Below are 21,841 nucleotides of genomic sequence, written 5' to 3'. Positions count from 1 at the left end.
GCAAGCCGCTCACTTCTTACGCAATAGAGCTCCCTCCCAACACTGCGTCGCTCACCAACTCACCAGCTCCCAAGCGAGGCTCTCCTTCGGCCCGTCACTCAGCTGTGCTCCTCCAGTGATCAGCTGTACTGCAGATTCGCAGCGACACCTCCGGAGCAGAGTGATGTGGAGCCAGGCGGACACTGGGGAGGAGCGCCACACAGGTGAGGGTGAGGTGAGGATGGCAGGTGAGGGACTTCAGCAGGTTACTTCTTTACAAAAGCTATCGCGGGCTTCCGTGAGGTAGCGGCGGGGTTTTCAATAGCTTCAGCAGCTCCGCTGTGATTGAAGCGTCGCCCTGCTTGCGGGCTCGTTGGCAGCGTGACTCCGAAGCCGTGGGTAGTACCTCTCTGAGGCAGCCACTTAGCCGCGTCTCCACCGGTCACCTCCGCATATCCTAAGGACCAGGCCAGGCCGGGCGGGCAGCAGCAACCCGCTCCGGCGTCCAACTCTGACGGAATGGCGTTTGCAGTGATAGAGTGTCTCTCTCAGCTCTCTATCACACTCTAGTGGTCAGCGGAATCGAGACAAGACACACCATCCTGGAGGGTCCTCCTTAGGTACAGGCGGAGGTGGCGACCTAGGCCTAGATGGTGTGTACACCACCGAGTACACCGAGCCCGGTGACCCCTTAGGCGAAGGAGGCTGAGATCCAGCCCCTTCAGCAGGCGATCGCTTCCTCTTGCGCCCTCTACTAGAACCAGTCTGACTTCTGGGGCCAGAATCCGTCCTGCCCCGTTTAGGAGAGGTGGAGCGACTCCTAGACGCCGATCTCTTCTTTCTCGACGTTGAGCGTCGTTTTTCCGGCGTCGAACGTCGCCTCCGTGACTCCGGTGTCGAACGCCGCCTCCGCGACGTCGATCTCTTCCTCCGCGACGTCGAACACCGCCTCCGCGACGTCGACCTCTTCCTTCGCGACGTCGTACGCCGCCTCCGTGACGTCGAACGTCCCGTTCTCGACGACGAGCGTCGATTCCTTCTTCTTGAGGTCCTCGACGTCGAGGAGCCCCTCGACGTCGACCGTTTTCTCGACGGCGATCGGCGGCATCGCCTAGACGGCGAGCGCCGATGCTTGTCGCTTCGTCTCCGACGTCGATAGGTAGACTCCGACGTCGACGACGGTGGCTTCGACGGCGGCCTGTCCAGGCCCTTCGACGTCGAGTCATCACGCCGTCTCGACCCGGAGCCCCGGGGAGATGGGGAACACACCACCGTCATCCCTCTCGATGTCGTCGTCGATGCAATCGACGGAGACCGGGACCGTTTGCTGGTCTTCCTGCCTCTGGGGAGCCCCCCAGAGGCCTCAGCAGAGGCAGAGGGAACCTTCCCAGCCTGCCCAGACCCACCTGCAGACGTCTCGCTTCCAGGCCTGAGAGTCTGATCTTCAGCCTGTCCCTCAGGGTCCTCGCTGTAAACTGCTGGCAGATGTCACAGTCTTCAGGGACATGTTCTTCAGGCAGGCAGACGATGCAGACGTCGTGTGGATCACTCTTGGCCTTCTTCCTTCCACATGCTGGGCATTTGTCAAAAAGACCAGGCATTTTAGAGCCCTAAAGCGCCTGAACCAACACACAGGAGAGAAGAAAAAGCACCAAGAAGCTAAACTCAAACACTTTTAGTTCACAAAAGTGACAAAAATTCCAATAAACCCTTGAAACAAGGGAGAGCTCAATGCCAGGGTCCTGTTAGCAGGAGCCGAAAAAAAGAACTGAAAGTAGAGGGACCTGCTATGCATTCTGGGATACTGGGAGAAAGTTCTGGAAAGTTCTCTTAAAGGCACAGTATCCTATTTAAGCCACATAATGGCAGCCTATGGGGCTTTTCCGTCCATGCCTTCCTCTCTATCATTCCAGAGTCTTTTACTGGTGGAGGCAAGTTTCTCTATGGTAGAAACTGCAGGCTGGGTTATGTGTGGAATTTCTAGTTGAAGTACTGGACAGTGTAGCCTGTGGATATAGTCTGCATTATTTGTCTTTAAATTCTCTCTTAAGTGTCTTGCTAGAAAGGATTTGGCGCGCGGACTGTTGAGACGCCAACTGGGGGTATCGGAATTGACCCTGACAGGTAACTACCTTAAAGTGACTGCGAATTGGGAGTCAACCGAAGAGTTATGAGTTTGACTACGTGACGGTGCAAAACGTGCACGTTATATTATTAAAGGTTAATACCTCACAGTGAACCATGCAGCATATCCGAAATTAGGATGAAGAAATATGAGCGTCTTTGCAAGAAATATATCTTTTGAAATTGCAAGGTGAATACTACATCTCCAAAATATCTTGAAATCCACTTTATTTTCTATCGCCTACATTGAGGGAATAGACTCATATCCCAATCCGATACCTTGACTTGGAATACACTCACGGCTGATGACATTTATTGCGCCCTGAAGAAGTTCTGCTTGACGGAACGAAACGCGTTGGCTGGTATCTCAATTGGAATATTAAAAGAACTCTGAACTTTTTTGCAATTACGGATTCAGCGTTTTTCATTTGGAACACTCTTGATTACAGACTTTATCACCCACATATGGTGGAGATCCAAATTCTAAAGCGGTGCTCTTCAAAATTTGATACAATAGAGATCCCCTACTACAGAACAATTTTTTGCCGCAGGGTCTCTGGAAACTGCTGACGGGCAGGTAGGGCAGGGGCCAAGTCAGTTGATCTCTGCAATCTCCTCTGCTGGGCGTTTCCTTTCGTCCTTTTTCTACTTAGGTTGCAGGAATCTGCCTTCTGGGTTCATATCTTTCCCCTAAATACTGTATTTAGGGGCGTTTTAGGGGTCTCGAGGTCAGGAACCAATGGGCTACTGACCTTAGGGTGACTACACCCTGGGTGTGCTCACCTCATGTGGGGGAGAAAGCACAATCCCTAATCCTAATTGGGGAGTGCCTACCATCTGCAAGATGATGGGTACTGAAGAGGGGGCTTCACCTCGCCTCCCCCACCTGAGGGGTTGGCAGAGGTGGGCACACTTTCTGGGCTGGCAGATTTTTGCCACCTGTCTTACCGCCGAACAGGAGGGGAGACAGGAAGGGGGCCTGCTCCTGACAGCAGGAGAGGCTGCGGGTTGCATTACAAAGGCTACAAGGCCTTTGAAGCTCGCCTGCCACAAATGGCTCTTCCTGACCTGGGGGAGGAGTGTACACCTCTGCCTAGGAAATGCTTTGATTTTGGGCTCAGGGAGCGAAAGCTCCCACCCTAGGGATCCAGAAACATGTCTCGTGGTGGCAGGCTGGTGTGTACCAGTCAGGGAACCCACCAGAGGCTGGGCGTTTTTCTCTAAGATGCCCTCCGAGTGCATTTTTCATTTAATCTCACACTAGCATCAGTGTGGGTTTAATGTGCTGAGAAGTTTAATACCCAACTGCTTAGTTTTCAGTGCAGCCATTATGGTACTGTGGAGTTTGTAGTGATAAACTCCCAGCATCATATACTCTTAATAACAGCACTGCACTTACAAGGTCTAAGAATTAACTTAGAAACTGTAGAGGTACAGGGCTCAGGCACATGTACCCTCACCACTGGTAAAGTGCAACCAGCTAGGGGGGGTGGCTGACCTATGCCAGGGCAGTGGGTTGTAGGCAGGGCACACAGGGATGTGCGCCATAGTCTTCTCTTCACTTTGCCTTGCATCAAAACACACAGCCTGCCATGGCAGGGTGTGTGTGTGTATGTGTGTATAAAGGTACAGGGCCTCTAAGGGTGGCACAAAAACTGCTGCAGCCCTTAGAGGTCTTCCTTGGTCACAGTGCCCTGGGTACCATTTACCAGGGGCTGGACTGTGGCCAGAGATGCCAATTAGGGTTGGGTGCAGTTTGAGGAAGAACACTGGGAACCTGATTGACAGGGACCCAGGGCACATCAAGTCAAAAGTGCGTCAGTAGTCTGGCAAAAAAATGGGGGGGGGGGGGGGGTGTTACTGCAACAGAAATCCAGCTTCTCACAACGTTGATTCTCTACACAATGGTAGAAAAATAATCTGAAGATGATGACCATGAACTGGAGCAGTGCGAGCATCCCTTGGACCTTATAGGGGGATGACAATGCCGGCCTATTGGTTGACCAACCCCCCCCCCCCAAAAAAAAGAAGTAGGGTAACTTTCAAACCCAACTACTAGATAGCAGAATAATGCGCAGGAAAACGGAGTACAGAAAAGATTCATGCTGCAAAATCCGCTGTTTCGAAGGAGAACAGGACACAACAAATGAAAAAAAAAGCTTGGTCTCTTTTTGCTCATCTTAGCTCCTCTAGCAGAAGGTCCTTCATGAATGTACATGCCATGGCAATTACTGAACGTTAAAATAGATTGCTAATAAATATTTAATATACATTCCATAATGTAATAGTGTACAAAGGAGTGATGGAACATGGAAACATTTTAATGGACTGTAAAGCAAGTATTTTTACAATCAAAAGTCCTTTAAACAGTGAAACAGGACAATAGCCTAACAACATGGTTGTTATAGAAGCAACGCTCCTTCGAACAATCTCTTCAGTTTCTTATTTTCAAAGAACATATACTCATTTGACCAAATCAACTTGCACAACCACCCCACCAAAGACAGTTCTTGTATATTATGTCAGATCCAACTTGTTTCTAATAGACCTATTTCATGAATAACTAATTAAGAATTTGTAAAGCACTTGACAACAAAAAAAATAAATGAACTTCCTTTAGCGGCCAGAAATCAAGAGACACAGTTGCCTTACCTTGTGCCAAGAGCTCCAATTCTTCAGGAGAACTAACAGGCTCACTTTTCACCTGGATAGCTCCATTTGACTTGTCTGATTCATTCAATTGCTTCTCTGCCCCATTCAAGAGATCAGTACATGGTAAACCAGTTCCCTGTTCTTCAAGGTTCTTAGCGAGTGTAGGATGCCTAGGTATTTCACATCCCTTGAGAGAAGGCTCTCTATTATTTATTCGACCGAAGGCACTCTTAGACTGTAAACCTCTCCCAACTCTATAGTTACGCTTGGTGACTTGAACACTGCTTTGGTTCCTACGTTTATATTGCCTTTTGGGGGTGACAGGATTTAACTCATTAAATTCGTCACCCCCAGAGCCTTCACAGCTCAGCTCAGAGTCCAGCTCTAGGTCCCTCTCTTTTTTAGGGGTGATGTGCTGACCTGGTGTCTTTACATGGGATTCCTCTACATCATTACTAGCAAAACGTGGAAATTCATGATTGACCAAGCACTTTTGTAACCCAGGGGAAACTGTCACTCTAGGGATTCTCATCGCATAGTTATGATTATCATTTACTGGGTCAGTTCCATGCCTGTAAATGTCCGATGTGGGTTCTGGTGTGCTAATGGCTCGGTGGTCCTTGCTTTCTGATTTCAAAGGTCTGCCAACTGCTTTAATAAGATCTGCCTCTGTACACAAGCTAGAAAATTGTTTCAGCAGCCGCACAGATTCTGCAAGAATGCCAGAAGTACTGTAATTTGGGTCCATTCCACTAGAGTCTGTGGTATTCATAGGTCCGCATGTGTCTAAATCAGTAAGGGATGTGGATTCTTTGATAGCATCTATCAAAGAAGAGTCACTCGTACTCTGGCTGAGACCACCTTCCCCTTCTTTGCTTGATGCAGGTGAGGAAAACGTGAAGTGTTTGACTGTAGAAGTGCTTCCTGGGCTTGTACATGAGGCAGTGTTCTGTCCAGTCATTACCTGCTTCTCCTTTGTCTTGTTATCATGTATGTCCTTCAACATCATTAATAAGGTGCTAAATTTGTAGTCTGGTTCTAAAGTTACAGAACTCTGTCCAGGAGAAGCAAAAAGTAAGGGCAACATGGGTTTAGAGGATGAACCATCACAGGTCTCTTCCTTTATCGATTTGTATGATAACTCTTTCAACTCTGAGAGAACATGCTTAACCACAGCAGTTTCTATCTCAGCTGCATCTCGTGATCTTTCATGCATGTTGCTGAGGAGCAGCTGATGGGCAAGTGTGCCATGCTCAGCAGAAAAGTTTTTTGATCCAAGAACCACTCCTTTGGTATCAGAAAACTCACTTCCTTCACCCTCTTGTGCTTCGTCTTGATTTTTGCGTTTGCTTCTAACATATCGCCTCTTGGGTTCTTTTAATGAAAGTCTTTTTTGATCTGGATCATCCTTTGCTAGATGAGGAGTACCATCAGGAAGTGGAAGTCGTTTGCATATAGAAACATCTTGTAATGCCCCGTCAGAGGCTATAATTGATGCTTCCTCTTCAGAAGCAGGCACTTGCAAAGCAGTTGCTTCTATGCTGCAATGTGCTGAGCTAACATGTGTGAGTGGCTTGTCGCATTTTCTCTTCTTGCCGGTACTGTTGGTGTACTTGGGTATATTATCACAAGCCCCCTCATGTTCCAATATTTTAGGCACAAAACTTTGGTCCATTTTACTTTGAAGATTCTTAGCAGTTGGCAAACGAGTTCGGTTTCTTGTCCCAGCTGTTTTTTTTCTTTTCGAGACGCCAGGCAGGACTCCGGTTGTATGGGAGCTGAATGGATTTTCAAAAATCTGAACTTCAGTCCCAGAGAGTGTGTGCTCAGTGGAGCTTTGAGTAAAGAATGGGTGGATCGCACTCAGTGCAATTTCAACTACTTCTGTTGACAGCACACAACTCATCCCAATGGCAGGGTCTTGAACATTACTATCTTGTCCAACGCTCTTCCCACAATGTATCTTTTTTGATGATTTGGGACAGGTGAACTTTACTTCAGCCGGATGTTTGAAAATGGCCACAGGAGGACTTAGACATCCATTCATCAGGGTAAGTGCATCGGTTAAGGAGTTCCTTTCAGACGGTTCTAGCATCTCACAGTTCTGATTACCGTTCAGGAGATCAATGCTACAGTTTTTTTTACCTGGATCTTTGGAAATCAATTCTTCCGCAAGCACAACACTCCTCTGCCATGCAGCCTTATATTTTTTAGGAACCTGGACAAAAAACAAAAGAGGCACGTCAAAAGTATGAATAGGAAAAAAAAGAATAGTAAACTCAAAAGAATCTGTAAACAGAAATATTTTCAAGGTAATTAAATGGTGTTAATGATTACAGACTAACAGCAAGTCATGAGCCTGGTCTGGACCAACCCTCTCCAAAATACGAAACCTGCCTTCCATCCACACTTTTTTTGTTTTGTCAGAACTACCAGTACCAGAGAATTTTGCACTAAGTAAAATGTTGAAAAGCCTGGAACCTCAAACAGATAGACCAGTGAAAAATAAATGAAATATTGGAAATATAGCACAAGTGTTAAATAAAAACAAAAATGACAGCCACATATCTAGGTTAGGAACATTAAATTGGTTTGGAGGTCGCTACATGGGATTTAAAAAGATAATATCTCGTTCAGCAACTGTTGACAGCACATATTCATATGAGTCCCAAAATGCCATGCCATGCCATGCCATGCCATGCATCCTCTTAGTAAGTATTGCGATCCTCCGAATGCAAAGGTAAGCTTCATTACATTGTTTTGAACTGTCTGCTCAACACTGCTTAGGCATGTATGCCCAAACGTAGAGGCTCTTTACAATAAACAACTAGGCTGGGCTGTTTCAGCATTCCGTTTTAAAGGTGGACATAAAATGTCTCAGTGAACACCAAACAGGGAGGCTGTGTCAAGGTTCAGAGAACCCGCATATGACTTTAGGGCCAGGTTTCTTAAAGAAGAAGCAGACCCCATCCTGGGCATTTTCAGGTGTTTGGAGCCACCTTAGAGGGAGTGACAAACCTCTATGCCTGTGTCAGTCCCAAAGGAGAACATTCAGGCCATCGCAGTGGACTGTAGATGCTGCAAGCTACGGATTTCTCTGCCAAAAGACGAGTCTCTGTGAAAGTTGCTGTGCTACAAAATATGAGCTTTTATGTGGAGAACAAGGAAAACAAAACAGAATAGTGCCAGATTAATAATGCCATGCTCTGCCAGTCCCTGACATGTTTTTTTAATGCAAACTGTGTTTTGCAGAGAAGTGCGAAAGGGGGCACTTTCAAAGCAATCTCAAGGTGAGATTGTGGGCTCGGAGAACGATCATCAAAAAAACAGACAAGAAAAAGGAAAATGCAGGAATATGCACAAAGTGAGGAAACGTTTAAGAGGGGCATCAGTAAGAACAGTGGGTTATGTGATTTCTATAAACGAGTACAGTATTAAGCTATTGACAATACAGAGATGAATTTTGTACTGGTAAAAAAAAAACGCTTGCACGTAACCCACTTAATGGTGAGAAATTTGTTTTTCCACTACTAATTTTAGAAGCCGTAGATGTAAGATAATGAACAGTATTTAGATCTGATACTTTAGATTGGTTTTATATAGTCACAAATGAGGGGAAATGTTCCAAAAGAATTAACAAATTAATAACGTAAATCTCTGAAGCTTTAGGGGTTGGATAGTCAGCAACATCTAACATGTTCAAAGAGTTAATGCCTAAGATCCTAGAATGATCCTGTTGATCACCTTGGGAACGCCAGTCACAGGTGAAGGAAAAATCTTGGAATCAATCCTCCTATCGTCCATTTTTTTTGTGTGCAATCCTCTCACCTTCCATTTATCTTTTAGTGTGTGTATGACGAGAAGATGAGAGTATTTCCGCAAACAAGCTGGATCAACTTCAGAAATAAAGTAGACAAAGCCATTTAGAAAGCATTGAAAATAACAGGATCAATTATTCGAACGAGCTGCATTGAAGATTCCAGTATAGCACATGCCTTTCACAAATGTAATCAAACATTGTATACAGCTAAATCAGTTCATCCTAAGAAAACAGGTGAATATCTGAATATCTCCCACTCGGAGGCTCAGGGAAGAACAGACAGATCTAGCGAGACCTATTCAAATAGGCAGAGTGATAACAGGCAGCTCCAAGCTTAAGCCAGAACGAATCCCACTATGCTTGATGACTACAACGCTCTCTTCTACAAAACATTTTGTAAGTCTCTAGCAACCCCTGCTGACAAAACTTTTCAACTTCTTCTCGGAGTCTAAAGGCATAACTGTATCTATGTCTTAGACCATGATCTCAGTCTCTCGAAAACCAGGGAAGGACAAACTGCTCTACCATGTATAGGCGGAATGTTGTTGCCAGGCTTTTCAGAAGTATCTTCGCAAGTAGTTTAAAAGGGGTCCTGCTATGACTGACAGAGCAGAACCAATCCGGTTTCATACCAAAAAGAGGGTGCAGAGATAATAAGAAACAGCTCCTTCATATGATGACAAGACACATATGATGTAAAGGTGTTCAAATTAGAGTACCAGCATTGTCTGGAACCCACATTAGTAAATTCAGTACATATTCAGTAGATGGTAAATTAGCAATTATAAGAAAACTTGTTCTGCCATTTGGGCGAAGGTCATTCAGCTAGACCGTTTTCAGTGGAACGGAGAACTCATAAGGAATACCCAGTCTCCCTGCTGCTTTTTGCTCACTAGTGGAGTCATTTGCAATCCCAAATATTTCTGGCATTAACTTGGAGCGGATGGGGGGGAGGGGGGGGGGGGGGGAATCCTATAAACAGGCCTCATATGAAGACAACATCATATTCAAGATGACAGGTCCAACTAGATCTGTAACTGTACGGATAAAAGAGCTACCAAAGTATGGAACGGTTTCAAATAGTACTCACCATATGGAAAGACACATCTAAGGCAACCTTCAAGGGTTGGCTCAACTGGGTGACATCTCAGAGGGGCTGGTAACACTGCCCTGCGTGACCCAACATGGAGGAAAACCTCCAGGGGAATGTGGGCCTCAGACAAATTCCTGGACCCCTACGAACCACCGTGAACAGAACCAGCAAAAGGGACTAAGGGGCCCTACACAACACTGCCCACGAGATCGCAACAAACTAGAAGGACGCAACACTCTGGCACACTAAGGCTTCTTCTCTCTCTCTCTCTTACTTTCTATCCTTTCCCTTTTCAATCATCTTTATTCTCTTAACGGGCAGTGGATAGGGGGACAGCCAACCATATATGCTGTATAAGTGTATTCCTGAAAAACAGCCAGGGTGGGCTGCCACCCTGTAACGATGTAGCGTTGATTATATGTACAAAATAAATCAATAAAAATATGTTGAAATAAAAAATACAAAAATTAACCCTTCTAAATCTCAAGTACTGGACAGCTCTAATCCAGAGCACACGTAAACAGCATAAACTGTTGGTTCCCCTTTCACTGGCAGACAGGACCATAACGTATCTGGGGTTCTTGTTAGTGCACAACCTGGAATGAACCTTCCAGCAAACGATTAGGTGCTCCTGCAGACGACCAGCCAAGAGCTCAAATTAAGGCACAAGGGGTTGTGTGGAAGGATCCCTCCAATGAAGATCACCACACTACCCAGCATACTGTTCCTATAGCAAACCCTTCCACTTTAAGTGCTGCACACAATCCTCCACACTATGATAAAACAGCGTAGCGTCGCCAGGAATCGGATTCACATGCCTCCAAGGTGTGTCGTCTTGGCAGACCATGCATTATGTGTTTTCAGATGGCCTACCTTCACTACATGGTAGAATGAGATGCCCTTAAACGGGGGAAGCATTGGTGCTTTGTGTGGATCAGGTGACTTCAGGACACATATCTGGAGTGGAGGCGACTAAGGACACAATGTAGATGTAGGAAACAGTTTAAACCAAGTAGAAGCTAATTACTTTCCTCTTGTCAATGATCTCATATTGGGGAACCCTGATGTTACTCTGGCCATGAAAGACTATTTATTCGCCAATCTGAGTGCCCAACTATAAAATAATTTGAGAGTTCTTTGATATGGAGGGAATCACGTCTGGAAAATCTGATGAGCAATTTTACTTTGCCTGGAACAAAGAGCTTCATCTATACACAAATTGAACACTGGGAAATGATACCACAATCAGACCCCCTGGTTTATCAGACCATGACAAAGTATGAACAAGGGGTCATCAATAAGGACATCAATAAAGAGCTGGTCTCCAAAATTAGTGAAGTACTGCAACAGCGAGAAGGTGTCCAGACCAAAAGAGGAAGGAAACCAAACTTAGCCGCCCCTGTTGGAGGCAGAACGAGAAGAGAAATTTAAATAAATCTCTAGCTTCATGTAATCAGCGGTAGCTAGAGACTTTTACCAAATAAATACAAACTGGTACCAAACCATGGTAAAACTCTGGAATTGGATAACAACAGATCCAGTAGATGCTGGAGGGAGTGCAGGCACCGCAACACACTTGTAAACTTAATATGGCTTTGCCAACGTCTTCAAGCTTACTGGTCCTCAATGTTGGACGCTGTTAGAGATGTTTCACACAAGCATACCAAGGCATCCAGCCATATTATGCCTGCCAAACAAACATTTCTCCTCCACTCACCAAGTGGTAAGCCATTGTTGGTACTCTGTGCGGCAGGGAAAGCAATAACTGCACCATAGGGTAAAGACAGACCAAAAACCTGAGTGAATGACTCTTCAGACTTATGGAGGTGTTCACAGCGGAGAAAATAACAAATACAATAACTAGAAAGCGAAACGACTACTAATAGAGCTGTTTGGTCGGGAATTGCTGGGATTAAGAACGCAAAGGATGTGGTGGTCTTGGGCAGGTTTTTAATTCCTTGCTGGCCTTTAGTTGTAGGCGAGGGTATGTAAACTTATAACGAAATGAAGGGGGGGAAACAGATTTTAATCTCAACATTCTTAACTTCAATTTGCTATATTATGTAACAAGAGAGGACCCAACTGAGAAGAAACTTTTTTTTTAAATGTAATTAAAAATGTAGCTCATTAATTTGTGCAAGTGTTTGCAGGAGCTAGGCACAGCTCCTATTTATAAACAACTGCACTTAATTCAGGCAGTCCACCACATAGTGGCACTGTCCTTTTTTAAGACCAGCAAAATGTTTTACAGTTCCGCATACATAAAATCCAAAATTAACTAGCCAGTCTAGTCTGTCCTTCGAGCTTGATGTGCCAAGAATAGTCCTAAATGGCACACTTGTATCAGTGTGATGTTTAGTGGGTAGCACCAGAACTGGAGTTTAGAAAACAAAGTATGGGCAGTGGGTGATGTAAGCCCCCGTGGCTTCCTGACCAGTAAGTTGGGCCCTGGCACTTTCTTTTCTTTTACGAATTAACCACTCGAAACTGTGCATACTTACCTGACCCCCCTCTCTAAAACAAGAGCCTGTAAGTACTCAAGTGTTGGGATGCAAAGATAGTCTTCGAAATAGTGAAGATTGTCCTGTTAAATCTGGGAAAAGAATCCACTTTTTTCTGCATTTTGGTAGAGAGATCTGGTTAATCCCATTATAAATTCAGGGCTATTAAGTTCGGAGGTAAGGGTATCACGGAACAACTTTGTAGCTGGGATACAATCACAAAACAGATGGGGCTGCTTTCCTCTTCCTAAAAAGGCAGAGTTAACCGCCAGACAAGGTTTGGTCGCAAACAAGACACCAGAATATTTCAGACTCTTCTATGGCATTTCTTAATTATTGTGGCAATCCTCAATGTTGAGAGAGTCTAGAAGAGAAAATAAACCATGCAAACTGTAGGCTCATCCTTCCAAGACTCTTTAGTACCACAAGAAGTACATTTATCAAAACCATTTGGTATAGGTAATGAAAAGGAATTGAAAACTAGACTCTGTAAAGGAGAGGAAAAAGTGTAACACCAGGAAATAAAACATTTTCGATGCCTTAGTCAAATGATGATGTTTCAAAACAATTCTAAAAGAAATAAGAACTGCACAACTATATTCATGCACCCTAGCTCCGCAGGACAAAATAATCAAACATTAGCTGTTTAGTGCTCCTATGATTTCCGGGACAGTGGAGCCCTTGGAATTCCGCAAAGAAGCACTATCAAAACTCCCCAATGTAAAGGGTGATGTTTTCTCTGCCATAACTCATTTTGTATTATTTTGAGATCGTGAATTCTAGTTGCCTTTTAAGCCAAACATATTCGAGTTAAAATGTAATTCAAACTATTTTGAAAAAATGGACAGCAAAACTTGATCCTTTAGGAGCAAATTGTCAGGCATTTACAAATGTGTAAAAGAAACTCGCACATAGGGGGGGGATCACGAAAAGCCACTTAGTGAAAAGTAGAAGAGCAGCAAAATGATAGTTTTTAACACGAAGAAAAAGGGGAGCACAGAAGAAAATGCAGAGAATCAAGATTGATTCAGAAGAAAGGGAAGAAGGCTAGGCAATAGGAATGTGAAAGAGAAAATGAAAACAAAATTGGAAACAAGTTTTATAATGGGTGTCTATTTGTAGCCCTGCATTCCGCCAGTCAATTGAAACATACAAACAATGTAGGTGATCGACACTGCATCAAACTTCATCTTTTAATGGGAACCATTTTCAGACAGAGACTTGAAGACAGATGTACAAAAAGATTTTGCCATTCCTTCAAAATAAAAACTCACAGGGTTTGCAACCACAAAATGAAATTTCTTTATGTATCAAGCTCATTTTGTGATCAGAAAACCATTTCCGAATTGCAAAAGGTGTTTGTAAATCATTCTTAATTACCACTAAGAGGAGCCTTGAAGCAGGGGTGGGGGAGGGACGAGCCCCCCTCCTAACTGAGAACTACAATGAGATATGCCGATGGTTTGTGACCGGACCTGCAGTTACAAGCGATTGACTAGTTACGGGTACCGCATAAGAGGCAGAAACTCATTTGTAAAGGAGAAGCTGGCCTCTCTGAACAGCTTCCCTTTGAGAAATGTGGAGAGCGGCCTTTGGGGACAAGCTACAATTTCTATGGTTGGAGCTTATCACACAGAGGTGTCACAAACAGAGACTTGCCTAAATAATATTCAGTAGGCACATCGCTTTGCGACTGTCTCCAACTGGCCTTTTTGCAACACTATCTATCGATACAAACAATGCAATGCAAAAATACAGACAGGTTGCAATATTGGTGTACAACTTGCACTCACTATTTGCAAGGTGTATGGGTGCCTAAAGTCTTCTATTCTATTCTATTAGTAGTGTTATACTGCTCTTTATGCTACCAGTGGTTGATCGCTCAGCCTACAAGTAAGACCAAAAGGCATTACCCGATGTTGGTAGCTCTTGGTGGTCTGTCTTCCTTTTCTCCGCAGATCTGGCAGATCATGAAACTGATGCTTTCCTTCAAAGGAAATAACACCTCTTCCATTGACCCAGTTCCTCTGTGAGGGGTCATCCAAAGCCTCCACATAATACTGTCGATAGAATTTCCGGTGGGCCTCTGATAACAAAGAAAGATTAATAAAAAGGAATTAGATACAGTAACAATCCAGCACCAAATGTGGACACAGTAAAGCATCTGAACCCAATCTTGCTCAGTGTTTCAACCATGAACCTTTATCACTACAGACCAGCAAGGACATTACATTTTTGTTGACACCACTACTGTTGACTCAGAGGCTCAAATCTCTTGGTAACCGCTATCAGGGTCTACCTCTGGTGGAGAGGGACCAAGAACTGGCTCTCAAAGCTATTGTAAGCAAATCAGTATACCACTCACACAATGCAAGTGTCTATCAGCAAGCTACATCTTACCCCATGCATAATCTCAGAAACCCCTTCCCACCAGCAGTGTGACTAAAATGTTGAACGGCAAGTAAGGCAAAATTGCTTACTTGTGTGTATTCTTTTTAAAACCCAATGAGCAAGATACAAGAACACTTTTTTATATGCTCACATTTTTATCTACGTCAAACATGCCTCCTTTACTATAAAAATGGATCAGTCAAATCACTCATAATGAAGTACATATTACAGACAGCACCCCAATCCCATCATGCAAAGGAGGGAGTCAGGAAATGTGTTTTTGTTGTTCGAATTAAGAGAGTCCTGACCCAATGCAATGAAATTCTTACATAGACTGGAAGGCATATATCACATTTACAAGTATAAAGAGTACTTATGATATAGGACGAAGATTAAAGCCAGTGGTCCTCTCATCTCAATCATGAAATTCTGATAGCTATACATTGTCAAATAGAATAGTGTACATAACCTAACCTTGCAAACAAGAAATAAATGGATATCCTGTTATGCAAAACATAATGAGCAGGGAAGTGTGAGCCTTTATTATATTAGTTCTGGAATTGGAGTTGATGGAATGCTTAGGAATTATTTGGACAGATTTCCAGTCGGTAATCTGCAAATGTTTAGAGTAGGGACATTCCTCCGCAGTGTACTGGTTGCTTGTGCCCTGGTGAAGGGAATCCTTGGTTTACATGTCAAGGGTCTATTGGCTTTCTGAAAGTATGTTATAAAATCAGCAAATACCTACCCACTAGGCTATTAACTGTTTGAAGAACCTAGACCTGTAGGAATAGATACATAGTTTATTAAGAGTTATTCGTCTTGACCAGTGGTCTTTGGCTTTTTCAAAATAGTAATGCAGAGAATTCTTCGCAACTAAGGTATGAAATGATTGATCAGCAGGGTAGAAGGATTTCGAAGCAATGATGGAAAGAGGATAGTCTGATGTGAAAATCAGGTGTTACCCAAGGTAGGAATAAAGGCGAAGTCTTCAAAACTTTATAACAGTGAATTGAAATTGTAAAGCTATTTGTAATGCTATTCTGTAGAAAACGTTAGAAGGCAGCTTTCAAATCCACATGCAACTTCCGGAAGTTTCATGGCATCAATTAATATTATTAAGTAACCAAAATAAAGGTTAATCCTACTTAGAGTGAAGAAAATCTCATTAAAAGACTAAAAACATTTTTCTGGTTTATCCTCAAAAACCATTTCAGTGTCCACAAAGTTAAGAAAAGGGTACATGAGTTTAAAACTAAAATTGAAAAAAAGACTAAATTGGATTATATAAATTCAACAACTAAATGAAATAAGGTTATTAAAAAAAGGAATCAAACATGCACAATAAAAATACTTTGAAATCAGACGAAAATAAGTGTAGGTATGCTTTGCATTAGGCATCAAACCCAAAAGATTCAGAAAAATTGCCCTTTGACAGTGGGTAAATTGGACAGAAAGTCTCTTCAAACAAACATTGCCATACCAGCGGGTATCTAATTAAACTAAAATAGTAAACGGTGCCTAACATTTGTCCACATAGTTGTTCCTTCAAAAAGTTTCTAAGTTGTAAGATATAGGTGGCAACATAAAGGGATCTGGAAAAAAAAATTATGACCTATATAAAAGGCTCTCAAAAATTAGATGCCCATTAAAACAAAACATTAAAGTATTGTCATTTCGCTCCTTTGTTTAAATAATATTCACTAAAAGCTTTCATTTCAAGCACTGGTGTTATCAGGCCATATTTTATATTAAAAAATGGACAAAAAGACGACCTCAAAAATTGTAGACAGATAGCCGATTTGGGTGCTGCTGTAAACATTTTTACAAAATAACATTTACAATAAATACTTACAGGAATGGACCACCAGCAATAACATTGTTCCTCTGGAGAAGGCAGGTTTCCAATCCCATGCCTAGACAATTTATCAATTTTAAGAGTTACATTACACAATACGTAAAGCCATAAACTCATCCTATTTTTGCAGCGTACGTAGATTATACACCAGCATGTGAGTTGGTTGATAGACTAACTGATGTGGTGGAAATTAGCTCCCTTAATATTCCAGAAGGCTTAATTTGTATAATAATTTACCTGCATTGATCACTAAGTTGTTGAATTTTAAAGGGGTGAGTCGGGGGGAGGTGGGGTGTTTCAAAAAACCTAGCTATGAGAACGTACTCAAAAGTGATGTTCTTCCTATCTCTTCAGTACACATCCTTGATCTCACTTCTATTTTTCAAATTATTAGGACTTTCTGTCCAGAAATGTATAGCCATCGTTTAAACACCCTCCTGTTTGCAGATTACTTTTTGATAAAACACCAATCTGACTGATCTTGATGAGTTACATATCTATTCACAAACACATTTTCTGGAGAATTTTTTTTCTTAACTAAAGGATAAAATTATAGGCTTTTCCAACGAGCATAAAAAGCAAACATATAGATGGATTTCAGGTCAATGCACCATGAAGAGAGTAAAAAAAACCGACACCTACATAGAAATGGTTTTACAGATCATTTGTCCTATGAACACAAACTTGTCAATGAGAAAGTAAATTCACATAGTGCAGGATTATATACACTTCATAATGCAAAATGAAAGAAACAGACTGAGGCCCTATTGAAAGTATTTAATGCAAAAATACCAAACTATTTACCTCAGGAAATATCAGCCCGCCTACATTATTGTTCAATGAACGGATGGCTCCAACATTACAAACTGCATGCTAATGATTATCTTTTTGATTTTCCCAGCTGGAGATGTTCTTTCTATTTTTATACTTTGGATGCTACTATTTTTTGACATACACATGTTATGTTCTACAAATAGTGGATTAATCATTGATATAGTGTATGTTTGCCATGACACCATATTTGGTTTGCATAACTAAAAAATAGTTTAATTCCAAAATATACACAACAATTCTTTTTATTAAGCATAATCGACAAACTTCACCATCGAAATTCACGAGCAAGAGACGTTACACATTACTTATTACCAATCTGGAACACAGTAAATCAAGTCGCAATTCACAATATAAAACAATTCAAGGAGTCTCAAGAGTCTCAGGGTCAAGCCGGGGAGTCTGTGAAGTACAGATATCGCCCCTCTGCAGTGGTTCCATTGGCCCCCACACCCTCCTCCATTTCTTAGGACACCTTTTTGCTACATAGACCGATTTCTCCCATAACATGCACTAGTCTAGGTCTTCCTCCCACTTTCCCAACGTAGGTGACTGGTGCCCCCCCCAGTGCTGTGCAATATTCCTTAACTCGATCATGAATGCCAGGGTTGCCCATTGTGTGGTGTACGAGGTAAGATCTGGAGGTTCCCAAATATTTAGGAGACACCTGTGAGCCTCAAGCTGAAGGTTAATATGGAGTACCTCCCGTAGCGTGCAATGTATGTCTTGCTAATAAGACTGTATGTGTACAAAATCCCATAGAATCTGTATAAATGTTCTGGACTCCCCACACCCTCGTCTGCACTCCCCATTTTCTGCTCTGCCCATTCGTACCAAGCTCGGCCCTGTGATTTAAATCCTATGTAGTATGTTGAGCTGTACCAATCGTAACCTTGCCTGGACTGCAACTACTCTAGGGGAGGGGACCGCCACCTGCCAATCTTCCTCATCTAGCTCCAAGCCATCACTAACCGTACTCCTCCCCCCCACATCTGGGATTAGCCATCTATCCATGGCATATCCGAGGTCATCCGGTCACCCATAAATCCCCCAGTTTATAGCTGCAAGATGGGATGCCCAATAATACTTCCTATTATCAGGGAGACTAATGCCCCTGTCATACCAATTGAGGGTCAATTTGGTTAGGAGATCTCTTATAAGGTTTTCTATTTCTTTGAAATAAGATGCGGGAACTGGGTCCATTGCGTTTTGGAGAGCGTATAGGAAACGGGGCAGTGCCATCATTTTGAAGAGGACCGATTTACATAACACTTTTCAGCCTCCGTATAGGTGGCTCCAGATTGCAGGCAAACAGGAGCTCTGAGCTCAGAGTGATGAAGATGCCACGGTAGCGGAAGTCATCCGCCGCTTTTTTAATCGGGCAGCCCCTCCCAAATACCGAGAGGATGTCAAGGAGGCCAATCAAGGAGGCTCTTGGGGAAGTCAGATTTAGCAGAAATTCGTCTCCGTATAATGATATCTCATCTTCCCAACCCGGGGAACACCGCATCCCGCGAATAACTTGATCCCGGCGGATCCAGGCCGCCAGGGGCTCCATGGTTAACCCTAAAAGGAACGAAAACAGAGGGCAACCCTGGCGAGTGCCATGGTTCAGTTGGAAAGCTGGAGACTTGCGGTTGTTTACAACAACCTGGGCCATGGGGCTGGAGTACAGCAGACGGACCCAGCCAGTAAAAACGGGACCAAACCCCAACTTGTCCAGCACGGCGAAGAGAAACGGCCATTCGACCATATCAAATGCCATGGTGGCGTCTAGGGATAATAATATGACGGTTTCATGGATGGTTGGTACTCTGCCCGGGACACCATGCAGGCGGCCTAGATTAAGGGCGGTATTGCGGTGTGGCATGAAGCCTGACTGATCGGGGTGTACTAGTGTATTAATAACTTTAATCATGGCGTAGCTGATAGTTTAGCGAGGAGCTTGGGTTCTGCGTTAAGCAGCCATATCTGTCTATAGCACGCACAGCTGGTTTTGGGTTTGCCCTCCTTATGTATGACTACGATATTTGTAACCCGTTTGTCAAAGGGGAGTATCCCCTTATCCCGGCTCTCTATGAACATAGAGCGGCTATAAGGGGCTGTCCCGTCGTACTTTGTACAGTGCAATGGGAATGCCATTGGGACTGGACGCCTTTCCCTAATTCACCCCTCATATACCTGTGCCACCTCGTCGTCTGTGAAAGCGGACTCGAGATATTCACTATTTTCATCTGAGAGGGTGGGAAGCCTGATATCCCTAAGCAATTCACTATTTTCATCATTTGAGTGTTTACCAGTCGTGCGATAGCCCTTCCGATAGTAGTCTGCGAATTGGTCATCTATTTCCTGCGGGTCAATTTTGGGGATGGTGTCTTCTCCTTGTAACTCGGGCACCAGACGGTCCGGGCCGCCCATTCCCTCCTACCTAACCACGCAATTAGCCTCCCTGCTTTATCCCCATGTTCATAAATTTTGCTCTGCGCGTCTCTGCCCTGCGCCCTGGCTCTGTCCTCAATTATGTTTTTAAAATAGTCTTGTTTCAGATTAAGGAGATGTACTATATACATGTTTTTTAGGTATATCACAGAATGGATTCCTTTGAAAAAACAATCCCTTTTAGCAAGAAAAGAAAAAAATAACTTGAAAGCCCCTTACTTCTGTCAGGCATAGCCTGTATATACTGGAACTTTATCTTGATTTGGGCATTACCAGTAATCTACCAAAAGCACATGAAGCAGTAACATGGTGGTGCTACCCAGAGTAATCCCTAAGAAGGAGTTACATGAAAAATGCAATTTTGTTGGTCACTGAATTGTGTCCTAAAACGTAAGTTGGCTTTTGCAATGAACTGTTGTAATCCAAAGAATATAAATTCTACAAAATGGATTATATTTCAACAAAATCAACTATATTTCAAGTTAAGGGCTTTTTAAGATAACAAATCTATGAATGCTGTCATAAATAAAGACAGAGTATTGCTTACAATGTAAATGTTTAAAATTAGTTGCTAAAACAGTTGTCTTGGGGGAGTGGCCAGGCACTGAAGCAAAATGGCGCACAGGAGCAGAGCTCCATCGAACGATGGCGAATCCTCCCTAATCGTGACGGATCGAGTAACTACTTCTGAGGACTCGGGGAGTGGATTGCCGCTTTGATAAGCCCAGGAAGCTGCCACAGTAGGCTGCACCAGGTCGAATTGGGCAAAGCAGCAGAGAGAGACTCTGGGTGCAGAACCTGGACCCATTGTGGCCAGCCTAGCTCCTGTGCGGTGGCAGGAGGGGCCATGGAGGGTGATGGGGCAGCCAATGCCTGTGACCATGAGGGCCTAAAGCTGACGTTTGAGAGGCCCAGTCCACTCCAGTGGATTGGAGCTAGACGGTGTTGCCGTATGGTGAGCGGGCCGCGGTGTGGGCCCGAGTCGGATGCAGAATGCAGGTGGCAATCCCCAGGCCCTGAGAAGAGGTGCCAGACGCGGTGCAGAGTAGACCCATCAGGAGTAGGAGCGGATTGCAAACCAGTCATACCAGCTGTGCAGGAGAGGTCCCCTGGTAATTTTCTCCGCCCACCCGATTTCCTTGGTCGCCTTCTATATTTGAACCACCACCGCGGTAGTTGCCATCTCTACTGGCTTCTCCATGTGACCTTATAGCGCCTGCAGATATCCCTGGTGCATGAATTGGTCCGCATGCCCACACAGCCACCAGCAGCTGCCAGTAGTTAAGCTTCAGATTGGGCTAAGTAATGCCTCCATCATAAGACCCCAGCATTAAGGTAGCCAATGCTATCCTAGGGGAACCCCCCCCCCCCACCCCATCCCACAGTAATGTCCTTGTAGTCGCATTTACCCCACAAAAGAAACCTTCAGAGACCACACATGGGGTATTCTGCAGTATACAAAGAAATGTAGGTAAATCATTTTGTAGAGCTTCACTCTACCCATCAAGAATAGCGACAGCTGCCTCTGATTTGGTCACATCTTTCCTGTACTGCCCTAGTATACTCTCCAACATCTGAGCATAAAAGATACCAGGGTCCTTAGTGATAAAGATACAGAGATACTTAAATTCGGTCTTGTTCCACTGCAGGGGGCAATCCCAATCTTTTGGTTGGCACTGTCCTGCTTGTGCCAATTAGTATGGATCCTAGAGTATCTTGCAAAGAGACTGAAGAACTCGAACACCACGGGAATGGACTGCATCTGGTATAACAGCAAGCCATTGGCATATAGGGAGATCACGTCTTCCCAATCATAATCCCAGCACATGTCCCACAACAGGGCGTCCTTCCATACCCAGTGGTGTGATGGCCAGTGCAAACCAGGGAGACAATGGGCCTCTTGTACCCCTCCCGGAACTCCAGTGTCAGCATCCCATTAACAAGCACCCTGGCCAAAAGTGTTGTGTAAATCAGGCTAATCCAGGATAGAAAAGTCTTTCCAAAGCCCATCTTTTTCAGCACTACCATTAGGTATGGGCATTCAAATGCCTTTTCAGCATCCAGGGTCAGGATCATCACTGGTTTCCCAGTATAGCGTGCTCTGCCGAGAGCGCTGTAGAGGCATCTCAGGGACATCTCATAGCATGAAGCTG

General features: G+C 43.9%; 1 protein-coding gene across 3 annotated transcripts in view; it reads right to left on the bottom strand.

Moving 5' to 3' along the window:
• NSD1 (nuclear receptor binding SET domain protein 1) overlaps nt 1-21,841 on the bottom strand; it is a 1,028,734-nt gene that overhangs the window by 832,571 nt on the left and 174,322 nt on the right. For all 3 annotated transcript variants that reach the window (XM_086931779.1, XM_086931778.1, XM_086931780.1), the window contains exons 4-5: nt 14,083-14,255; nt 4,756-6,973 (exon numbers count right to left, since the gene is read on the bottom strand). In XM_086931779.1, the coding sequence (XP_086787905.1) occupies nt 4,756-6,973; nt 14,083-14,255 (2,391 nt within the window). The remainder of the gene's footprint in view (nt 1-4,755; nt 6,974-14,082; nt 14,256-21,841) is intronic.

Source organism: Lissotriton vulgaris, chromosome 7 (assembly GCF_964263255.1).
Source record: "Lissotriton vulgaris chromosome 7, aLisVul1.2, whole genome shotgun sequence".
NCBI classification, from domain to species: Eukaryota; Metazoa; Chordata; class Amphibia; order Caudata; family Salamandridae; genus Lissotriton; species Lissotriton vulgaris.
This window is presented reverse-complemented; position numbering and strand designations above follow the sequence as displayed.